This window comes from Dromiciops gliroides, chromosome 4, assembly GCF_019393635.1.
Source record: "Dromiciops gliroides isolate mDroGli1 chromosome 4, mDroGli1.pri, whole genome shotgun sequence".
Classification (NCBI taxonomy): Eukaryota; Metazoa; Chordata; class Mammalia; order Microbiotheria; family Microbiotheriidae; genus Dromiciops; species Dromiciops gliroides.
Window position 1 is genome coordinate 111,116,412 of NC_057864.1, and position 24,466 is coordinate 111,140,877.

At 39.3% G+C, this 24,466-nt stretch overlaps 1 protein-coding gene across 3 annotated transcripts in view; it reads right to left on the minus strand.

The window, feature by feature from the left end:
* The window catches only part of KCNH1 (potassium voltage-gated channel subfamily H member 1), a 548,878-nt gene that overhangs the window by 175,422 nt on the left and 348,990 nt on the right, over positions 1-24,466 (minus strand). For all 3 annotated transcript variants that reach the window (XM_044004835.1, XM_044004833.1, XM_044004834.1), the window contains exon 10: positions 12,623-12,819. In XM_044004835.1, coding sequence (XP_043860770.1) covers positions 12,623-12,819 — 197 coding nt within the window. The remainder of the gene's footprint in view (positions 1-12,622; positions 12,820-24,466) is intronic.

The window sequence follows — 24,466 nt, forward strand, 5'->3', positions numbered from 1 at the left end:
AGAGACTGATTGAAAAAAAGTATAATCCATGGGCTTTGATGCTACCAGACAACCAACTGTAGAGGAAAGAAGGTAATGGAAAGATAAAGAAGGGAGTAAAGAGAGGACAGCTTTTGTACGTGGTGGGAAATACATCTAATGATGGTACAAAAACCTTGCTGGATAAGCAAATCTTTGAAGGTAGAAATTTCATACTAAGGAAACTTCTGTAAAAGGTAGTCCCTGTGTCATAGCTAATAGAATGCTAGTCTCAAAGTCAGAAAGACTTTGGTTCAAATCCTGCTGCTCACACATACTGGCTGTGACACAGCTCCAGGTCCTGCCTTTGACACATAACATGGCCAACTGACTTAACTCCATGCCTCAGGCTCCTTTCTAAATATCTATAAACAGATCATCTATCATTAATGATAGTCAGAATTTCAACCACTGAAGTTCCAAACTAAAATTTCTCCACTGTAGCTAAGATGCATGTTGAGACCAAACATGCATGTGAAAAGAGAGAGAGAGAGAGATGAGAGAGAAGAGAGACAGAAGAGAGATGGAGGTATATGACTATACTATAATACTATTGGATAACTGAATAATATTCAAAGAGAGGCTATATGACAGCCTGTCAGGGATGTTATTAAGGAATTCCTGCCCTGAGTAAGAGATGGAACTGAATGAACTCCAAGATCCCTACCATTCTACCTCTCAGAGTCAATAGTTATAAGATCATGAGATGGAGATCATGAGACCAAACTGGAAATAATGAACAAATTGAGCTAGATAACACTAATGGGATTTCCGTATGCTTCCAGAAACCTTCAAAAGATAAGAATTGGGGGTGAGATATATGATCTTTTCCTAGAAATGTCATTTTAAGCCCATAAGGAATAGAAATAGATTTACTTGATTCTCTGTAACAGACATAAACTGGAACAGGGAAACCATATGTGAAAATGATGTCTCCTATATTAATTTTTATTTTTTAGTGGACTACATAAGTAAAAACAGAATTATCTCAGGGTTGCCCATGTTTAGAGGAAGAAACTATTATAATATATATATACATTAATTAAAAAAGATGAAATCAGTAATGCATAAAGTAAATATCCTACAGGAAGTCTAGAAACTATTTATATGCACCTTCTTGAAGGCCCTGGGAAAATGTCTCCTCCAGATAAAATAAAGTAGGTGTTTGATCAAAACTTGGATATCTGACAAAATAATATTAAACAAAAAATGCAGTATGAAAGAATGGGGCATATTTGGAAAAAATAAAAGAATGCTCAAGTGGGAACAGGATTGCCTATACTATATGGCAATCAAGGTAGAAAGGTGAGATGACAGGACATAAAATGACTTTAGGAGTACATGTAATGGAAATAGAAGCCAAAGATTAAAGGTTCTTTAAATAAATCAAAGGCAGAAAGGGAGCTAACCAATCAGTGGGGACACTGGGTGATTATGGTGTAAAAGGTGCTTTCTAGGATGACAGAAAGATTGCAAAAAAGACTCAGGAATTATTTGCCTTGTCCTTTCTTAGAAACATTATCTTCCCTTCTAGTTTGTAGTTTCTGTGAGGGTAAAGACTATGATTTTATTTACCTTTGTATGTATAGCAAATCTAACACAATGCCCAGTGTTTGTTTGACAAGCTTTACTCAGTATCAAGCCCAGATGATAAATGCGTTTTTCCCAGTACACTATAATCCTGGGGATCTCCATGACTACCTGTCATTCCCTTTTCACCCAGTTGTGCATGGGGAATCATATGAGCTGAGAAATAGCAAAGGAGAGAATGGGTTAATCAACCTAAACCTACAGACCTATGGGCAAGTTTTCAAATAGGCAAAAGGAACATCTCCCAAGGGGAAGAAAAAACCAGGTTCACCCCATACCAAATCCAGACTCATGTCAGTATTGTAAATGATTCAGTCTATCTAAGATTTGGGGTAGATAGGTGCCACAGTGTATAGAGCACCAGACCTGAAGTCAGACTCATCTTCCTGAGTTCAAATCTGGCCCCAGCACCTGGGCAATTCACTTAACCCTGTTTGCCTCAGTTTCCTCATTTGTAAAATGAACTGGAGAAGAAAATGGCAAAGTAGTCCAGTTCCTTTGCCAAGAAAACCCCAACTGGGGTCATGAAGGGTCAAACACAACTGAAAATGACTGAAAAACAATAAATATTCATGGGAGAAGGTTAGTGACTGGTGGCATTTCAATTTCCTCTGATTGCTGATGAAGCCTACAAGTTACCCTTCGTATTTTAGCCTTATGTATATCTGTATACTATGTATATCTGTAAATCTGTAATTCAGCTGTATAAGCATCTATATTGCTTATCAGATATCCTTTCTAGATAAAGATAAAAATAAAACAGGAACTATCCTCAAAGAACTTTGATTCTACAGTAGTAGGGTGGGAACATGTACATAGACAAGTCAACAGAATATATATATATATATATATATATATATATATATATATATATATATATATATGAGTTAAATTACAAAGAAATTTCAAGAGGTGAAGAACATGAAAAGCTGTGGGCACAGGACCAGAAATAAGCTTTGAAGGAAGCTAAGGATGCAGAGATGAGGAAGGACAGCATTCTAGACACAGGAAATGTCCTACACAAAGGTATGGAAGTGGGAAACAAAATGTTTTCAAGGAACAGCAAGCCAGCTAGCTTGATTGTGTTTTGGATGAGGGGGAAGGAGGGGAAGGGAATAAGTATTTATATAGTACCTACCATGTTTCTGGCATAGTGCTAAATGCTTTACAAATATTATTTGTAAAAAATTGTATTATATAATACTATAAAAGATTAATATCAAATCAGTCTGCAAAGATAGTTTATAAGCAGACTGTAAAAGGGTGTAAATGGAAAATAGGAGTTGGTGACTTCACTCCAGAGGACGCCAGATCATCTGGGTAAGGACAACAAGCCAGAGTAGTGAGAAGTCCTTCAAAGTGGGTGTCAATAGGGCATCTCTGATGCGTGGGTTACAAAAACGTTGATGGAGAGAATCTCACTCCAGGACTGCCTACTAAAGTAGAAAGGTCAAAGGTTTCTGTTCTAAATATAGCCTGAGTCAATCATGCTCAGCATATTATAGTGAAAACCAACTCTATACTAACCTAACAAAGACCCAGACATTTCAGCTCCTCTCTCAGAAAGTCAAGTACAAATTAAATATCATTTGGGATATGATTCCACTGGATAATCACTTGACCCCTACTTACTTGGCAAGGACTCTGGCTTGAATGCTTTCTCTCCAACCCCATGGAGCAAAAGCTAAGTCAGCACCCATAATAAAATTGTCTGAAAGCTTATGCCCTGGTCTATAGCCCTGTGCTTCTCAATTACAGAGAAATGATGACCAAGGTTGAGATAAGCAAGATACTCAGGTCACAAAATGAAACCCAAGTTGACAAAATGCCATTGATAATGAGTAATAACAGGGACCTTGCTAAATGATAGGAATGTACCTGGCCCAACCTTGTTTGAATTGATTTTCCTCTAATGGGGATGAATATCCTAAGCCATGTATTTTCACTCATTCAGTTGCCCAAGAAAACAATGACCCAACATGGGCAAGCATTCATGGTGTGTAGGAGGAAGATTAGTCTAGATGCTAAGAGTCTTCGGGTTCTATTCAATCAACAAGCATTTTTAGAGAGCCTACTATGTTCCAGGCACTATGTTTAAGTGCTGGGGATACCAAGATAAAAGGAGAATGGTCTGTACTTTCAAGGGGCTTTTATTCTAATGGATTCTGCCACTTAGCAGCTGTGTGATATTGGGCAAATCCTTTCCCCTGTCTAGGACTTACCTGTAATATTACCACTTATAGTCCCTTCTAGATTTTACATTCTGATGTTCTATGAGAGCCTGTGTTGGTCAGGATTGGGAGATACAGTCTATGATTGAAGAAAAGGGCGAAGGCAACTAGTTCATAATGTGAATGAACTTTAAGCCTTTGGTTCATTACATCACAATGAAATCCAATGAATTAACTGCCAGGTCCAGACAACTACTCTAGGAGTACAACTTTCCCAGAAAGGATGTATTGGACTAACAGGATTTGGAGCTAATAATAGTTAGAATTTATTGAATGCTTTTAAGATTTATACAGAGCTTCAAAATATGGTCTCATTTGATCATCCCTGGGAGGTAGTGCTATTATGATTTCCATTCTACAGATGAGAAAGCTGAGGAAGGCAGAGGTTTGGTGATTTGCCCAGCTAGTTGTCAAACAACTAGCAACTAGAGTCTAGATCTGAACTCAGGACTTTCTAATTTCAGGTACAGGAGTCTATTACTGTGCCACCTAGTGGCCTAGCTAGGCCATATTGTCTGAGTTGTTATGGTGAGGTATATTAATAATCATTGAAATCTATATAGCACTTTCAAGTTCACAAAGAGCTTTATGCAGAAAGCTGGGAAACAATTTTTACAGTCTGTGCTTCTGATAAAGGCCTCATTTCTCAAATATATAGATAACTGAGTCAAATGTATAAGAATATAAGTCATTCCCCAATTGAGAAACGATCAAATGATATGAATAGGCAGTTTTCAGATAAAGAAATTAAAGCTATCCATAGACATATGAAAAAAATGCTCCAAATCACTACTGATTAGAGAAATGCAAATTAAAACTACTCTGAGATACCACATCACATGTATCAGATTGGCTAATATGACAAAAAAGGAAAGTGATAAATGTTGGAGAAGATGTAGGAATATTGGAACAGTAATGCATCATTGGTGGAGTTGTGAACTGATCCAACCATTCTGGAGAGCAATTTGGAACCATGCCCAAAAGGCTATACTACCCAGCAATACTACTACTAGGTCTGTATCTAAAAGATATCATAAAAAGGGAAAAGGACCCACATGTACAGAAATATTTATAGCAGCTCTTTTTGCGGTGGCAAAGAGTTGGAAATTGAGGGGATGCCCATCAATTGGGGAATGGCTGAACAAATTGTGGTACATGAATGTAATAGAAGACTATTGTGCTATAAGAAATTATGAGCAGGCAGATTTCAGAAAAACTTACATGAACTGATGCTGAGTGAAGTGAGCAGAACCAGAGGAACATTGCCCCCAGTAACATAAATATTGTGTGATGATAAACTATAAAAGACTTGGCTCTCCGACAATTCCAAAAGATTCATGATGGAAAATGCTCTCCACATCCAGGAAGAGAACTATGGAGTCTGAATGCAGATTGAAGCATACTATTTTCACTTTGGGTTTTTTTTTTCTTTATCCTGTTTTTTCTTTTTGTTCTGATTCTTCTTTCATAACTTGACTAATGTGGAAATATGTTTAACATGATTGTACTACATAACCTTTATTAGATTAATTACTGTCAAAGGGAGGGAGGGAGAAAAAATTGGAACTTAAAATCTTACAAAAATGAATGTTGAAAACTATATTTACATGGAATTGGAAAAAATTAAAAAAAGAAAAGAACTTCATACACATCATAATTAATTTTAACCTTACAATGAGCCCATAAGATATCTATGAGTATTATTTTTCCCACTTAACAGATGAGAAAACTGAGCTTCAGAGATATTAGGCAGCTTGCCCACAGTCATGCAGCGAATAAGTTTCAGGGGTAGGATCTAAAATTGTGTTTTCCTGACTAAGTTTCATATTCTACCCCAATCTATGAGACCATCCTCTTGATAAAGTCAAGATAAATGACCATTCTCCTCTGCCTAACCCTTCTTCATACCTTCAAATCTTCTCTTTATCATTGGAGGAAATTAGATCAGGAATTAGTCTGGCAGAACTCATTCTTTTTTTTTTTTCTGTGAGGCAATTGGGGTTAAGTGACTTGCCCAGGGTCACACAGCCAGTAAGTGTTAAGTGTCTGAGGTCGGATTTGAACTCGGGTCCTCCTGACTCCAGGGCCGGTGCTCTGTCCACTGTGCCATCTAGCTGCCCCAGAACTCATTCTTCATAAAGTCATTCTGATTAACAGGCCAGTCTGCTGTGACCTTCATAGTCCTTACACACACACTGCTGAAGGATTCACCCTGGATATTGGTCAGGTCAGCTCCTTCCTCTTCTCATTTTTAGGCACCTGACCATCCCTTGGAGTTTCCAGAAGAGACAGATAATCATTTTAGGCCAAAATATGACCCCACCCCTCTACCTGCTCTCTTCAGTATGGACAAAGTAGGATATCAGAATTCTAAGTATTTTAAGTGGGGAAAGCATCAAGAAACACCTTAAAACCTTATTATAAAGCACCTCATTTATCATCAATTATGAACTGATTGCTCCCAGATACAGAAATTAAAACAAAGTTTTAAGTTTTCTTGAGAAGTAAGATAGTTTTCCCCATGATATCCAACTTCAAGTCCTGGTTGTCCAATGAATGGCTAGTCTCCTATATCTTGGTAGGAGACACACATTTTCCTTCCCAAATTACACCTGGGTTCAAATCTCACCTTTGATGCTTACTACTTGTTGGGAAAATCACTTAACTTCCCTCATCTATAAAAAGAGGGGATTAGATCAGTCAGTTAATTCTCTGAGGTTCTTTCCAAACTATGAGGCAATTGGTTAGTGCAGTAGATAGAGGGCTGGACATGGAATCAGGAAGGCCTGAATTCAAATTCTGCCTTGGATACTCACTAGTTACTAACTAGAACCAGGGCAAGTCACTTAACCTCTCTCTGCCTCAGTTTCCTCAGCTATCAAATGACATTAACAATAGAACACATCTCCCAGTTCTGTTGTGAGGATGAAATGAGATGATATTTGTAAAGTGCTTTTCAAACCTTAAAACACTATTGAAATGCTAGTTATTAACAACAACAACAACAATATTAATATCACTATGACAAAGAAACTTTATATATCATGTATAAAACTCTATATATCTGACTGGAATTATCATGGAAGTCTAGGGCACAAACATCTGAGGCTGCTAGAGGAATCAGTGTGTACACGCACACACAAACACAAACACACATACACGCACACACACAATTCCTTGCTGACATAGTTCTTTGTGCATCAAGAGGAAAATTATAGTGACTTAGCCCTATCCTTCCTGAACATGTGGTCCAGTATTCTTTCTTTTTTTTTTTGGCAGGGCAATGAGGGTTAAGTGACTTGCCCAGGGTCACACTGCTAGTAAGTGTTGTGTCTGACGCCGGATTTGAACTCAGATCCTCCTGAATGCAGGGCCAGTGCTCTATCCACTGCAACACCTAGCTGTCCCCATTGGCTAGTATTCGTAAAGCATTGTTATGGATTGACAGACTCTGAAGTTGGTATTTCACTTCTATCATTGCTATTACTATAGACTAGGGATGGCATGGAAGAGAGAAGACTTTATGGAAGACCATTTCAAAACAGAAGCTCAATTTTTTTTAAATGGAGGAGAAGGATGCTATTTCTGAGGACTTTTATTTATAACCAAGCTTTTCATTTCCCCAAAGCTTCCCACTCTTCTACATGAATTTATTCTGGATTGGGAGGAATCTTAGGATTGAAATGTTGACCCATTCTATACATGGATAATGCATTTTATCAAATTTTTGTCCAAATTTTGTCCAAAAAAAGATTTTACCAAATGTTTACCAAACAAAAATTACCTTTGGTTGAAGTATGTTGAAAATGTACATAGCCAAGGTGACTCACTATGTCAACCTCACCTTTAGGAAATAAGTCATCAGTAAATTATATGGTATTTTCCTTGAAAGAAGCATTGGTATTAATCCCGATTACCTTCTAAAACTCCCCTGGCCCAAATTAATTAAAAAAACAGTGTAAGGCATCCAAGTCCACAAGAGATATTGGCTAAAAATAGGACTGAGTACCACCCTACCAATTAGCTAAATGACAATTATCGAATAAGCTGACTGCTGTTAATGGTCTAGTCTTTTGACTGCAATCCATCCTCTAATTATGCTGCGTCTCCCTCACCATCCAAATGATCGTAGTGGGGGAAAAATTCCAAACTCTCATCACTGAGGCTGAAGGAACCAATCTCCCAGAACCTAGGAGGCTGATTGAGAATGAAACTAAAGAGATAAATTGTAAAGACAATGAAGAAAAAAGTTCACTTTATGACACCCTGACAGAACTATCAGTAAGGAAAATGAAGACAACATCAGGATAGCCCCAACAGGAGATAAGAAGAGGTGAATGAGAAGATGCTAGTGTTGCCTATCAGCAAAAGGATCTAGCCATTAAAAACAATTTTAAAATGTATATAAGTATACTATTAAATACATGACTGACATTTAACTTTTAATTAATACTTTTATTTTTTAAATTACATTAAGTGAACTAGAGTTACTCTGAATTAAAAGAATCACCCCCAAACTACCTCTAGATCAAACCCTAGAAGTCTGTTGGGACAATGCAGGCAAGCTCTAGAGACTCAACTTATCAATGCAAGTGGGGTTGGCAGAGTTAGCCCAGAGCTTGTATACGTTCAAGTTATGCAATGCCCTGATGTCAACAAGAAATGTAAACTCCCTGAAAAGACCATTTTCTTTATGTTTTTGTCTCCCCAGGGCCAAGCATAGTGTTTTGCTCACAGTGAGTTCTTAATAAATCTTTGTTGGATCGTTTCTCAGGCAGAGATAAAGACCAATGGAAAGAGTGTACATAGAATGGAGAAACCGGGGACTGACAGTCCATGGTTCCATTTGTCTTGGATTATCCAGGGCCCTAATTCCCCTTCCTTAGCTATTTTGCACTGTGGGATGGGGATGGTAGAGTGGAGAAGGAGGGCTGTATGTTCTCTCTCCAACATAGTCCTTTGACTCTCTGGCAACCTTATCTAAGTTGTCAAATTGCCTCAGATCCTCCCTCCTTCAAAGGAATTTGGTCAAAGGCCCTGTCACAATCAAATCAAAAATAGGATGATGACCCTGGCTTCTCCAATGTTCCAGAGTTAAGGGTCAGGATGCTAGTGCTTTTCCTAGGGACATTAGGGCTCCCTCTGTGAGCAATGACCTGCATGTGGTTACAAGGGATCCTGTTGCTAGTGACCACTCAAAAATATCTAAACTAAATTAGACTTGGAGCACAGCTGGGCAGGCTCCCCTGCAGCAGTGGGTGGAGAGACAAATCACTGCCTCGATATTTTCCTATTCCTAGCATTCACATTCTCAAGAGTCCCTGCCTCTCCAGGTAAGCGTTTCCTTAAGGATGGGCCTTCTCTTTATTTGTTAAGCTTCTTGACATGATAGAATGAAATGCATCATTTGCAAAGAAAAATAAAAGCCTCTGGTTCAGTGCACATGTGGTCTATAATACCAATGAACAAACACACCGGCTTCTTTGTAAAATGGATTTACCAAAGTAGAGCAGAAAAGCACTGTGTTCTCAGGCATCTTTGCAAAAAATGCACTTACTTTGGCCAAGATACAAACAGCTATAAGAATATACTTCACTTTTCCAGGAGAAAAATAACTATAAGAGTAATTCATGCATGTAATGTTCTCATTTTCTATGCCCTGTATAACTATGAATTAATTCTCAGAGGGTCATGATGAGAAACTACAACAGCAATGCTGAAAATGGCAAGTTCTTAGTTCCTAAAAAAGAAGGCACATGTGACAGACAAATGTAAAGCAGGGACACCTGTCTTTGGAGAAGAAGAATCTGGATTCAAACTCCACCTCTGACACGTCCTGCCTATGGAAGACTGGGCAAATTCCCTGGAGCTCAGTTCCCTAATTTACAAAATGAGGACCTCTAAGGTCACTTTGGGGCAAGTCACTTAACCCTGTTTGCCTCAGTTTCCTTATCTGTAAAATGAGGCGGGGAAGGAAATGGCAAGACCCTCCAGTATCTTTGCCAAGAAAAGCCTAAATGGGGTCAGAGAGAGTTGGACATGACTGAACACAACAACAACATGACTTCTGATAAATGATCTTGCTTGCACTTCACTTTGATCCATTTGCAAGTCAACTGTCTCATGCTAAGCAATATGTTCTGCAATTGCTGTTTTTTAAAGTATGAAATTGCTATTTGAAAATAGATGAACTTGATCTGCAGGCCAGACACAATGACTCTTCCTCCCCCCAGATGACCTGAACTGTGTGTTTTTCCACCTGTGTTCTCAGCAACATTGAACACTGATTGCAATCAACTTGCTTTCACAAAAAGAAGGAATACATACTCCCCGCCCCCACCCCAGCCCAGCCCCACCCCTCCCAAAGGAGATGAGCCATTTGGCTAAGGATCCCCATGCAGAAGCCCCACTGCAAATGCCCTGTGTTCCCAGGCATCAGGAAACCATGCTAAACAATAAAGATGCCTTCTGCCTCTCCCCGCCAGCTTCACCCCCATAAACACACAAGGGTTGTGCTCTAACTCAGTAATCCCCTTGGTGATTCTCAGGAAGTATATAATTCAAATCTGGAATCATAGTAACTGAGAGATTGCCATGAAGGCAAAATCCCTGCAAACCTTGGCCAAAGAGATGCTTTGATTTTTAAGCGGGTAAACAAAGAATAAATGATTGGTATCGGAAAGGTGGGTCCTTTAAGAGTCAATTAACAATAAGCCTCTAAAAGCAGGCGTGCTGGCACAGGCTTGTAATCCCTGCTACCAGGAAGGCTGAGGCTGGTAGATCACTTTGAGCATAGAAAGGCTAAAGCTTCTGGGGTGCTCATTAGGGCTGGCACCAGTATTGTGAGTCTGTGGGAGCAGGGGGTCACCAGCTGCCTAGAGAAGAGTAAACCAGCCCAAGATGAAGACTGAGCAAGCCAAAGATTCCACGCCAATCAGCAGAGTGATTGGCCTATGAGCAGTTCCAGCTTGGGTGAGATAGCAAGACCTGATCTCAACACAAATACACACACATACACACACACACACACACACACACACACACACACAGAGAGAGAGAGAGAGAGAGAGAGAGAGAGAGAGAGAGAGAGAGAGAGAGAGAGAGAGAGAGAGAGAGAGAGAGCCACTAAGAAGTAACACATATTTCAAGTTCATAAAACAAGGGCAGAAGCTGATGTTAGGCAAGAGATATTTCCCCTCTGATCTTCAGTTTTCTTCTGAGGAAGGAAGGGAATAAAGGAAAAATGAAAGGGTTAAAGGAAACAGGTATTTATTAAGCACCTATTATGTGCTAGGGACTGTGGTTAAGTACTTTACAGATGTCTTTTTTGATCCTTACAACAACCCTGTGAGGTAGGTGCTATTACTATCTCCTTGAGGCAGGCAAAGGTTAGGTGACTTGTCCAGGGTCTATGTCTGGTTTTGCACTCAGTTTCTTCCTGACTCCAGGCTCAGTGCTCTATGATCGTGTGTCTATTACTGAAATGGAGAATTTGGAAAACTAGGAACCCCGAGCATGGAAACTGGGATTAGGGGTTGTAGCTGTACTACATAGTGTATGGCTCTGATTTTTAATTCAGTGATTTTCTGTTATCGTGGCTGACGATAACCCAGAGAGTGGACTAAGATGTCTTCCATTTTCTCATCCATAAAATGGGGCAATTGGTGGACATGATCTCTAAGGTACCTTCTAGCTCTGACATTTTATGTAGCCCTTCTAAAAGAATGGTAGAGTCTGAAGGGATCGTGTGACCATCTGGCCCAATCCATTCATTTTACACATAGAGAAACTGAGGCCTCAATTGGTCAATTTGCTTAAGCTCACACAACCAGTTAGTGGCCAAGATGAGAATGGGCCTAGGAGTCAGGAGATGCTGGTTGTTGGTAAATAGCACTAGAATCCAGTGCTATTATACGTGGCCAAGCAAAAGGAAATGATTGAGGATGATGTGAAATTGGACATCCTACATGCAAACCAAACCAATCTCACTAGCTGATTTTGGCTTCTCATAACCATCTCTCAAAATGATGCCCTGTGTTTTCCCCCCTGCCTCTATGCTGCACCAGGGCAATCCATCCTGTGACTGATTTAACAACAAGAAAGTAGAATGAACTGCATAGGAACCAATGAGGATGAAAACCAAAAGAATACAAGACAAATAGTTTAATACTTGCTGAGATCAATGGAGCAATTCAGATGATTTGAGATTTAAAGAAAGTACTTCAGATGAAAAATTGTCTGTCTCATGCATTGTTAATCATTTTCCGAACCAGTTGAGTTGACAGTTACAGAAAAAAAAATCCTCTGAGATATCAAATTTCATAACTTCCATATTTCCTGCACCTGATTAAATCATTTTCTCATCTCTTTTCATTGCATTACCAACCTGTTAACAACATCGAGCCCCAGCATCACAAACCCCAATCACCATGGAGATAACAGTGTTTATCCTGATAATCAAAAACTGATAGGCCCTATGCTTTCTACACCCTTCCAAAATGACATTGGGCCTATGTGTCATTGGAAGAAGACCGTACCAAAAAAAATAATAATAATAAATCAAGACCAAAAGTCCCAATTCTCCCTCATCAGTGCGCACGCACTCCTTCCTCACTCCCACTGAAGGCCATCACTTTTCTCTACTTCTTCACAGTGTGGGTCTCAGGAATCAGGCAACAAAGAGATCTCAGCCAAAGTCCTCATCTCTGGCTTTAAACTGACTATTTTCCAATCAAGACAGTGACCCAATACTGCACCAACAAATCTTAGAAAAATTCACTTACCCTTTTCCTCAGATTGTATGTGAGGATGAGGTTCCTTGAGAAGGAGTGAGAGAAGGCTGTGTAGAATTCTAGCACTTTCTGCAGAGCATCCCGCTTAATCACATGCAGGTCACAGTAGGTTAAGGCCCTGACATTGGCACAGGACTGGGCAAGTGTGGCTTCCTTCCAGAATACATCTCCAAATACATCTCCTTTTCCTAAAGTGAAAAAAAAAATTTTGATGGTAGGAATAGAAGCATTTAAAAACCAGGATAGTTTCCTTCTGATATCCAATTACAAGCTGCCTTCAGAGTAGAGACAGAAGGAAGACCCTCAGAACCATATTGTCCATTCTCTATTCATTGCCTCAAGCAGAGAAGAATCTAGTTAACTTTGACTCAGACCATTTCTAGTCAGTTGCTTCTACTCCTAATAATCTGACCTATGAGGGCCAAATTTCTTTTACTTCCTGTTAACAGGAATATCCAAATCTTCCTGACCCTTTTGGGGGATTTCTTGGCAAAGATACTGGAGTAGTTTGTCATTTCCTTTTCCAGCTCAGATGAGGAAATGTAGGCAAACATGGTTAAGTGATTTGCTCAGGGTTACATGACTAGTAAGTGTCTGAGACCAGATTTGAACTCAGAAAGATGAGTTTTCCTGATTCCAGTCCTGGCACTCTATCTACCATGCAACCTAGTTGCCCCTTAACCACAGATAAACATATTATGATTGAGGATCCTCCTACCCAAGAATTTATATATGGACCATACTTCCTGGAGGTCATTTCCAAATGCATATGTCCTGAGGAAGACATATAAACTCACATAACAGGTGATTAGAAAGCAGGGTCTCAAATGCTTAAGGTGAAGAATTTCTTGATTCATATTGTGCTGCATGTAAATTTGATTTGCAAAATTGAATAAAGACTCACTCTGCAATAGGTCGGAATGAAAATATCAGTATCAGAGGCATGTATTATGCCAGAGAGTCCAATCTGCAAAATGGGAAAAGTAATGTGTGCACAACTGAATTCACCCAATTGTTGTGAGAAAAGGACTTTATAAACCAGTGCTACACGAATGGAAGTTGTTAGTAGTAACTGATTCCTTGTTTGACAGTCATATCCTTCTTGCTTCTTCTGACTCTGTGGTGGCCATGGCTTGAGTGCAAGTGGGCTTACTGATTTCTTGACAGGTGAATGCATCCTAGCCATGCAGAACTGTACCTGCTGAGCCCAGCATCCTTCTTCACTGCCTTCTACTCACCGTCCACTTGGGTATAATCCAAGAATACAAAAGAATTTTAATATTAATCTAACAAAAATAACCTCTTTTTAATCTTTCTCCACCCTGGATATGTGATTTTATTGGTTTTGGATCTCTTAATGAGGAAATTGTCTCTATCAGTACTGATCAACAACTATGCTACAATTTATAGTCTTCAAGAGTTTTCAGGGGCAGTTATGTGGCACAGTAGATAGAGTACTGGCTCTAGAATCAGGAGGACCTGGTTTCAAATCCAATCTCAGATACTTATTAGCTGTGTGACTCTGGGCAAGTCATTTCACCCTGTCTGTCTCAGTTTCCTCATATATAAAATGAACTGGAGAAGGAAATAGCAAACCATTTGAATACTTTTGCTAAGAAAACACCGAAAGGAGTCATGAAGAGTCAGGCATTACCAAAACAAGAAGGAGGCAAGAAAGAGGGATAGTAAAGATGGCTCTAGGCGCTGAGTGACTAGAAATGTAACTTTATTGGTTCAAGGAATTCCTAGTGAAGAAACTCTTCACTGAGAAGGTAAATGACTTGCTCAAGGTCACACATTTGGTATTTGTCAGAGGAAGAATTCAAATTCAGGTTTTCCTGATCTTGAGACCATTAGGCAACCATTAGGCAACACTGTTTCTACATACTTCCCATTTTGTAGCTTATATGATAGTTATCTGTGTATTCATCTCTAATTCTTCCAACTTGTAGAAAATAGAGTAAATATCATGGGGAGTGAATGGGATGGAGGGAAACACAGTTAGCAATAGTAACTTGAAAAAAAACTTGAAGCAGAGGCAAGAGTAATGTAAGATGATGATGATGGTGGTGGAGGTGATGGTGATGGTGATGATAATGGTATTTTGTTGGGCTATTGTGAAGAAAATTCTTTGTCAGGTATAAGGCACTATATAAATGTTAGCTATTGTTGTTGCAATAATCAACTTCATGGGTGTTTTGTAAGGAAATCTCTCTTTAAAATACCATATAAATGTAGTTTACTATAAAAGAAAAAGGCTGAGCAGGATGCTATTAGAAAAACCTGAAAAGACTTACATGAGCTGATGCAAATCGAAATGTATTGTATACAAAATAACAGCAGTATTGTAAGATGATCTGCTTGAATGACTTAGTTATTTTCTATAATGCAATGATCCAAGACAATTCTGAAGGACTTATGAAAAATTCAATCCATCCATAGAGAAGGAACTGATGGATGTATATTTTGTTATTGTTGTTGTTAGTTCCTTTTTCTAAAGTTTGGGGGGTTTTGTCTGCTATGTTTGGCACAACTGCACATTTATAACTTGTATTGAATTGCTTGAGTTCTTAAAGGGTGGGATGTGGATGGAGGAAGAGAATTTGGAACACAAAGCTTTAAAAATTTATGTTACAATTTGTTTCACATGTAAGGTGGGGGAAATTCTAAATAAATTAATTAATTAAAAATTTGAAAAATATTCTTCCAACTCTCCCTACTAAATTGCTTTCTTGGAAACAGTACCTTGTTTTCATCTTTATATTCTCAGTGTCTAGCATAGGAAACAACACATGGTAGGTGCTTGACAAATCTTTTTTTAAATTAAATTGGACATAGGAGTTAATTGGAGTTAAGGATGCTGGTGAAACATCAAAATGACAATATGAGATTGGAACTTTGAGAAAGTTCACATCTAGAAACACGGATTGGAGAATCATCTCTATAGCAAAGATGGTTGAACTCGTGAGAATGGATAAGATTGTTGAAAGAGAATGTGAAGAGAAATGAGAAAAGGGAGCTGAGGACAGAATCTTTGGCAGTGGCTCAAGGAAGAGAAGCCAGGAATGGAGACAGAAAAGGAATGGTCCCAGACGTTAAAGGACAGCGGGAATAGTGCTCCATTACTATAGCCAAAGCAGAAGAGTTTCCAGAAGAAAGTAGATGTTAACAGTATCAAACACTAAAAAGACATCAAGGAAGACGTGGCATATCTTTCATTCCAGGGAGAGAAAGTCATGAGACCTGGTGATCCATGCCATTTGTAATGAACCATTTCTGTAAATCAGTACAGATGGAAGTCAAATCATAACAAGTGAGAGAATGAGGAGGAAGTTTGGCCAGTTACTGCAGGTTACTTTTTCAAGTGGTCTGGCAGTGAAGGAAAGGAGAGGATATATAAGGGATGCCATGGCCCTAAGACCGCTGCACCTCTGGTACAGACACACCCAAAATAACAATAGAGACCTCAGAAGGTGTGATTTAAGGATATGGGTTTTCTCTGACCTCATGACACAATGTCATCACTGCCCAATCCTTCGGCACATGCTATGCCTGAAGATCTCAAGTAGCTTACCATCTGTTCCATGAGACTCTAGATACCCTAGAGTACCACCCAAAAAAAGAGGAACACAAGAATGGGCCTAAGAGGAAACCCGGAGAAACCAAATTGCCAAGGCTGGACTGCCCTGCCACAAAAGAGTCACAATTGCGGTCCCTCATGACAATACCTGTACAGTATGAAGGGGATAGGTTAGAGGCGTTGACTCAGAAGCCTGAGTCATATCTCCCTTCCTAGGCTACCTACCAGTCTCAGAGGACGCAAGATCCTGACACCCTGCAATAGTGGCTTCCTGCTCTGTGATCAGTTTCTCTTGCTGATTGTGCCAACACAATGGCAGCTCAAGGGAGTTTCTGAATCCAAAGATTAAGCCTGGAAAGGCCAGAGCTTAAAGCAATTGTAGGCAAAATAAAAGAAGCCAATGGAGAAAGATTGGAGATTCAAATGAGAGAGAGAGATAGGATGATTGATGGAAAAGGCCTGTATTTAACTCCAAACTGTCCTCTATTGTACAGCTGAGGGTTAAAAATAGCTTTGGAAGTATGTTTATGTTGCCTCCAGATTTCCAGGGCAGAAAAACACAATTTGAATCCCCAGGGAGCCATGGAGAACATAGCAGGAAAAAAGAAAATAGCTGCAAATAGTATACAGCAATGTATTCTAGACACACCAACAGCCTTTCCTTTCCAGATCAGCCAAGTCCCAAGGCTGGAATCAGGTACCCTATAATTGAACATGATTACCAGGACAGCTGTTTTCTTGATTAAGGCCAAGGAGGCAATTGTACTTTCAAGTACTTGGACAATTCTTGAAGTTTTCCCATAAATTGGGATTTTTATATTTGAATAGACTTACAGTTGTTCAAGTTTCCCAGGGACCTCCTAATTCAAGGCCTTCCAAAATTTAACTAAAGAAAATGGAATAAATATTTCCACCTCCTGGGGTTTACTCATGTATTTGTTTCTGAAATACTGTGCCCTTCCTCCCCTGTGAAGATGGTGTTACTGACCCATCGTCAGCAGGTTTCTAGTTATTTCAAGGTAATAATCTGTCCCCCAACCCCTTTGCAGAGGAATAAGATATGTTAAGCTATTTATACCCTCTTGCCTAGTTTTCTTTATAATACAGACCAGGCACATGTAATGACCGCTCCACCTGAGCTACGCTACCTGCAAAGGTCTCTCTAGGAAGCAACTTGATGCACAGACCTTTGACCTTGGTCTTTGCAATACTCTACTCTAACCAAATAACTAAGCCAGTGGTTTTCCAACATTTTTTCATCTGAGAATCCCTTTAAGTTTTAAAAAATTATTAAGGGGGGCAGCTAGGTGACGCAGTGGATAGAGCACCAGCCCTAGAGTCAGGAGGGCCTGAGTTCAAATCTAGCCTAAGACACTTGACACTTACTAGCTGTGTGACCCTGGGCAAGTCACTTAACCCCAATTGCCTCACTAAAAAAAAATTAAGAACCACCAAGAGCTTTTGTTTATATGGGTTTGAGTATTCAATATTTATCACATTAAGGCACCTAGGGGGCACAGTGGATAGAGCACTGGCCCTGAATTTGGGGGGAGCCTGAGTTCAAATCTGACCTCAGAAACTTAACTAGCTGTGTGACCCTGAGCAAGTCATTTAACCCCAATTGCCTTAAACATCTAGGGCCACCTTCAGTCATCCTGCTATATATTTTGCCACTGGACCCAGATGGCTATGGAGGATACAGTGAGGCTGGTGACTTTGCACAGCCCTTCCTCACTTAAATCCAATTCACTGCAGGTCACATGACATCACCTCCTGATGTCATGGTCCTCTTTGAGATTGAAGGACAAAACAACAACAACATTTATCATATTAGAAATTAAGATGTCTTGCTATTATTATAAAGATGATTTTTACCTCATGGGCCTCTTGCAAAGGTCTCAGGGACTCTCAGGGTCCCAGACCAAATTCTGAAAACTTCTGTACTAAGCTAACAAGTTCATTTGCAGAAACTGAATAAACTCATTAACTCCTTGTACATCTTCACATTCCCATTTGTATTCTTGTTTGTTTGTTTGTTTTTAAATCAGAAAATTAATGCTCCCTGATGAATAAATGTCCCTCTTAAGCAACAGAATTAAAAATATCTAGTCCTGCCTGAGAGAGCCCTGGAGAGGTCACCCAAGCCATAATCTTGCTTCCTAGCAGATCCACAAAACCATCCAGGCCACGAGCTGTGCCTGGAAAGAGAAGGAGGAAAAGATTGGTTTGAACAAAGAGGTTAGGTCTGGGATGGACAAACTGGGTAACAGAAGAAAATTCAGCAATCACTGAAAAAAGATGGTTGGGAAAGTAGAGTCTATGTAGGAGAGCAAATGAATCACATTTGAACACCTGCATTGTGTCGTGTGTCATAAGCAAGACAGAAAATGAGACTCAGTCTAGTTCCCACACATTTTAACTCTATCAAATTTAAATGAAAACCAGTAAAGAAAGGCAGCTAGGTGACTCAGTCAATAGAATGTTGAACCTAGCAGCAGAAAGAGTCAAGTTCAAATCCAAATTCAAACATTTCCTAGGTAGGTGACCCTGAATGTCACCGCGTAGCTTCCCTGGCTTCCTTTTTTTATAATTTTTGTGGGGAGGCAATCAGGATTAAGTGACCTGCCCAGGGTCACACAGCTAGAAAGTATCTGAGCCTGGATTTGAACTCAGGTCCTCGACTTGAAAGCTGGTCCTCTTATCAACTGTGCCACCTTGTTGCCTCTGCTGGATTTCTTTAAGGCTCGGCTAAAGTCCCAGCTTCTACAAGAAGCTTTCCCTAGTCCTCTTTAATCTTCCTTCCTTTCCTCTGAGACTATCTTCAATTTATTTTCTAAGTATCTTATTTGTGCATAGTTTTTTGCATGTTGTCTCCCCATTAGACTATGCACCTCTTGAGAGGAGAGACTTATTTTGCCTTTCTTCATATCTCTAGCACTTAGTGTAGTGTTTGGCATATCATATGTGTTTAGTAAATGTTAATTGACTGACATCCTCTGTCTGCCTTAATTTCCTCATCTGTAAAATGGGGATAATAGCACTTCCCAGGGTTGTTGTGAGAATAAAAAGAGGTAATATTTGTAAAGTGCTTTGCAAACCTTAAAATGTTATATAAATTCTAGATAGATTTTATTATTGTTGTTACAAAAATTCATAAGATCAGAGATTGAGGACTGGAAGAGATCTCAGAGACCATTGAGTCTAGTCTCCTCTTTTTGCATATAAAGAAACTGAGGACCAAGGAAATTAAGTGACTTGCCCAAAGTCACCAAAGTAGTAAGCATCAGAGGCAGAATTTGAACCCAGGTCCATTGACTCCCTAACCAATATTCTTTCCTTTGTAACAAACTGCTTCTTGGTCTTAAACTAAAATAAATTGGGGGATTACTTCTCTCACTAGAAAATGGTTGTTTTCCTTTACAAAGGCATTTGATTCAGCATCCCTTTCCTGAGTGCATTTGAAACATAAGATAGCAAGCATTAATTCACACATGATTTTTCAGTAGTGAATTAATGATAAAAGGACCTAGTAAGCACCTACTATGTGCAAAGCACTGCACTGGGTACTAGGGATACAAAGAGGGTCCCTGCCTTCAAGGAGCTCCCTTTCTAATAAGGAGAGAGAAGGCACAGAGACATTTTCAGCAGCAATGGCATACTGACAGCAGAAAAGTGAAGAGAATCTGTATTCTGTTGGTGTCACTGAAAGGTATGAAAATCTGTTTCCTTTAAGAAAGGTAGAAAGAAAAGACGGAATTGATAACTACCTGCATTTTCTCCTAGGAAGTTTTCCTCATCCAGTACTTTGACAGTGACAAGGAAGGCAGCATCTTTCATCCCATAAATGCATTTCATGGTTAGATAATTATGATTAATATGTAGGGTCTATGGAGTCTCCCAAGTTGCCATAATTTGGGTTTAAGTCTTTTTTAACCCAAATTGAAAATTATACTATCTCACTTGCTGTCAAAGCGGTATTTGGGGCATAAATTATCCTGTGTAGAAATGAATAAGAATGTGTGGCATCTATTGCGGGACTGTCAGGTTCAAAACAAATCTGAGATGATTCTCGCAAATGGGAAATTTATTTATGACACATACAGCTTGAAAAAAAACTGCCAAAGAAAAAGATATAAACGGTTGGTCCCCGGTTGCTCATAAGTCACATGCATCACTGGAGAGCAACAATTTCCTTGATTGGAATAGGGATTTGCAGGCCAAGCCCATCTTTGAAGCCATCTTTGAGTCCTGCTCACTAATGTTCAGTGATCACTCACCCAGGAACTAAGGGGACCCTAGCATACTCTGTATGATCACTTGATTGATCCCCTGATTTAGACCTTTATGTTGCTTATAATTCAAGACAGAGAACATTAAAACACAACATTCTAACATCCTAAATGTATCTCCATGGAATCCAAACATGGCAGAGGTAGAAGAATTTGAAATTTGGGGAAATGACTATGATATAAATATATGACATTAGAAAATAACTGAGGAGACAGCCCCACTTTCCTTTCTCCATTTTACAAAGAAGAGGGATGGGGGCAGCTGGTGGCACCATGGATAAAGCACTGGCCCGGATCCAGAAGCACCTGAGTTCAAATCCATCTCAGACACTTGACACTTACTAGCTGTGTGACTCTGAGCAAGTCACTTAACCCTCATTGCTTCACCAAAAAAACAAACAAACAAACAAACAAATAAACAAAGAAGGGAGATGACCTGCCCAAAGTCTCAAGACAAATTAAAGACAGAACTAGAAACAAAAGTAGAATCCAGGTCTCCTGACTCCCCATTATAGGGCTCTTCTCATTAAATGACATGGCCAGATGAATGAAAACCTGGAAACATAGGGCTTAATGAATTCCATCTCCAACTCTGGGTAAATCATTCTGTGATTTGGGCTTGTGTGTATATGTGTATGTAGATGTGTGTGTGTATGTATGTATATATATATATATACATACACACACACACATACATATACAAGTACATATATCAATGTAAGCACTTATTAAGTGCCTCCTAGGTACCAGACACTGTGCTAAGTTCTTTACAAATATGATCTCATTTGATCCTCCCAATGACCCTGTGAGGTAGGTGCTGTTATTATTCCCATTTTAGAGTTGAAGATACTGAGGCATAAGTTAAATCACTTATCCGTTATTGCCATTATATATGTTGCAACATTAAATCCCTTTACATAGATGATAAAAGGAGACAGCTTAAGCACCTCATGTCTAAGAGATAGTGTAATTATAATTGAAAGAATCTAGTACTTTGGGCCTGAAGAGACAGTAATTCAATTCCTACCTTATTTACTTAGTAGATTGTGTGTCTTCAACTAAACCCCTTAAAGCTTCAATTGCTCATTTTCTGATAATATTTGTGTTTGCTTCCTCACAAAGTTATGCGGTCCAAATGAGATAACATATATAGAGTATGTTACAAACCTAAAGGTGTAGTATAAATACCAACTATGATCATTATTTATGCAGGGTGAAAAAAATGGCTTCTGAGCATGATAGTAATGTGGGCAGTACATCAGAAAAAATAGCAAAGAGGACAGAGAACAACGGTAAGACTTTGTGAAAGGGAGACATGGATTTTATGTGGTAATGATTTTACTCAACAGCCTCTGTCAGAGGAGATTAAAGCCTTTGAGCTTATGAATTCAGGAGAGAGCTCTTATTTCCCAGCATTCCAGAGTCTGGGTTCCAGTGCCATTGCAGCATTGATGCCCTACGGAACAAGGAGTGACTTTTAGGACTCCAGCCAGGTGGTAACTAAGAAAGGGACTCTCTGAACTTGGGGGAACCAATGCTATGGAGGAAGGGAGCTAAGTTGAACCTATTCTCCCCAGAGGCTGAGCTAGTGGAGGGGAGAGTATGCTATGGAGTTATGGGAAGAAACGTTTTTATGTTTGTTCTTGATATATATTTGAAGCAAATGTCTCTTTGTGAAAACAAACAAATAAAAAACAACAAAAAAGAAAGACATGAGATAGATGAAAGAGAGTTTAAGAGTCTGTGATACCAGAAAATAGAAAGGATTTTATTTAACTATGAATGGAAATCAGTCTAGATGGTGGACCTCAATTCCTAAGGCATAGTGAAGACCGATGAAACCCAAGGGGAGAAACATGAAGAGGAGAAGACAAAGAAGCGCAGGGAAGCTGTCTTCAAGTATATGAAGGTGTCATGCGAAAAAAGGGTTATTTTTTTCTGCTTGGCTCTGGAAGGTAGAATTAGGAGCAAGAGGTGGAACTCATCAAGATCTAGATTTAGGATTAATGTGAGAAGAAACTTCTTAACAATTGGAAGTGGTTCAAAGTGGTCTGAGCTAGCTTGAGTGAGCTATTGTTGCCTCCCTCTCTCTGAAGGTCTTTAAGCAAGTTCTGCATGATGGTTTGTCATGGGATTCGAGCTTAAGGAAAAACTGCTCCAGGTGACCTTTGAGGTTCTGTGATGCAGCTGTCAAAACTTGTCTCCACCTTCACAATATCTCTCATGTACGTCTTCTCTCCATGTACACAGCCATCACACTAGTTCAAGCCCTCACCACCTCTTGCTTGGATTATTGCACTAGCTTTCTAATTGATCTCCCTGCCTCAAAGTCTCTTCTCACTCCAATCCATCCTCCCCACAGCTGCTAAAGGGATTTTCCTAAAATGTAGATCTAACCGAGTCACTCCTCAACTCAGTAAACTCCAGTGACTATTGCCACCAGTATCAAATATAAAGTCCTTTTTTGGTATATCTAACACTTTACAACCAGGCTTCTTCCTACCTGTCTAATCTTTTTATACTTTACTACTTTCCATTCACTTGAGAATCTAGAATCTAGCTCTATCAAACAACTTGTTTCTAACAAATAACACTTCACAGTCTATCTTCTTGCTTTTGTACTAACTAGCTCCAATGCCTGGAATACTCTACCTCCTCATGTGCACCCTTTAGTTTCCCTGGATTCCTTCAAGACTTAGTTTGAGCTTCACCTTTTGCAGGAAGCCTTTCCTGGTCTCTCCCACTCCGAATTTGTATCTACTCTGAACATAACTTGTTATATCAATTTATTTCCATGTTGCCTCCCTCATTAGAAGGTAAGCTTCTTAAGGGCAGGGACTGTTTTTACCATTCTTTTTATAAAAACATCTCTGGTGCCCAGTACAATGTCTGGCACAAAGTAAGAGTTTAATAAATAAATGCTTGTTTATTGACTGATTGAATCTGAATTGGGGCAGATGGTGGTGGTGGTGGTAATGGTAGTGCCAGAGAATGTTTGAGCAATTAGTTCAAAAATAAAATCTCAGTCTGATACTTAAAACTCTCTATAATATGGCTCCCACCTATCTTTCTATGATGCCATAGTTTCCTCATTATTACTAATGATAGCTAACATTTATATATTTATACACAAAGATCAAGTTCTTTGCATATAATATCTCATTTAATTCTCACCACAATCATGGGAGACAGGTGTTATTCTTATCTTCATTTTAAAGATGAGGAAATTGAGGATGAGAATAATTAAATGGCTTACCCAGAGTCACATATCTAGTAAGTTTTTGAACTTAGATCTTCCTGACCCCAAGTCTAGGACTCTAATCACTGGCAACCTCCTTGCCTAGGTACTTTTTCAAAACATTCTAATATCTATCACCTCATTTTTATTGTCATAACATTCCTATATAAAGGTAAAGCAGAGACAACCATCCCCACTTTACAGATAGAAATGACAGGTCACCTGGCACTTTTAAGATTTACAAATTGCTTCCCTTGTGGCAATTCTGTGAAGAAGGTAGAACAAGGATAATCATTGTCATTTTACAAATGTGGAAACTGAGGTTCACAGAGGTTAAATGACTTGTTCACAAGCTTAGAGATGGTAAAAGTTGGGGCTAGGATCCAAATCTAGGTTGTTCCTGACATTTTTGCTGTTGTTCAATCATTTCAGTCATATCCAACTCATCATGACCCCATTTAGGGGGTTTCTTGGCAAAGATACTAGAATGGTTTGCCATTAATTTCTCCTGCTCATTTTACAGATGAGGAAACTGAGGCAAACAGGGTTAAGTGACTTCCCTAGGGTCACACAGCTAGTAAGCATCAGAAGATGAATTTGAATACCCAGCCCTCTATCCATTGTGCCACCTAGCTGCTCCAGACTGGCTCTAAAATCACAATTATAATCTGAGTTGGAAGGCATCCCAGCAGCTATCTAGTCCAACCATACATATACTTGAATAAGAG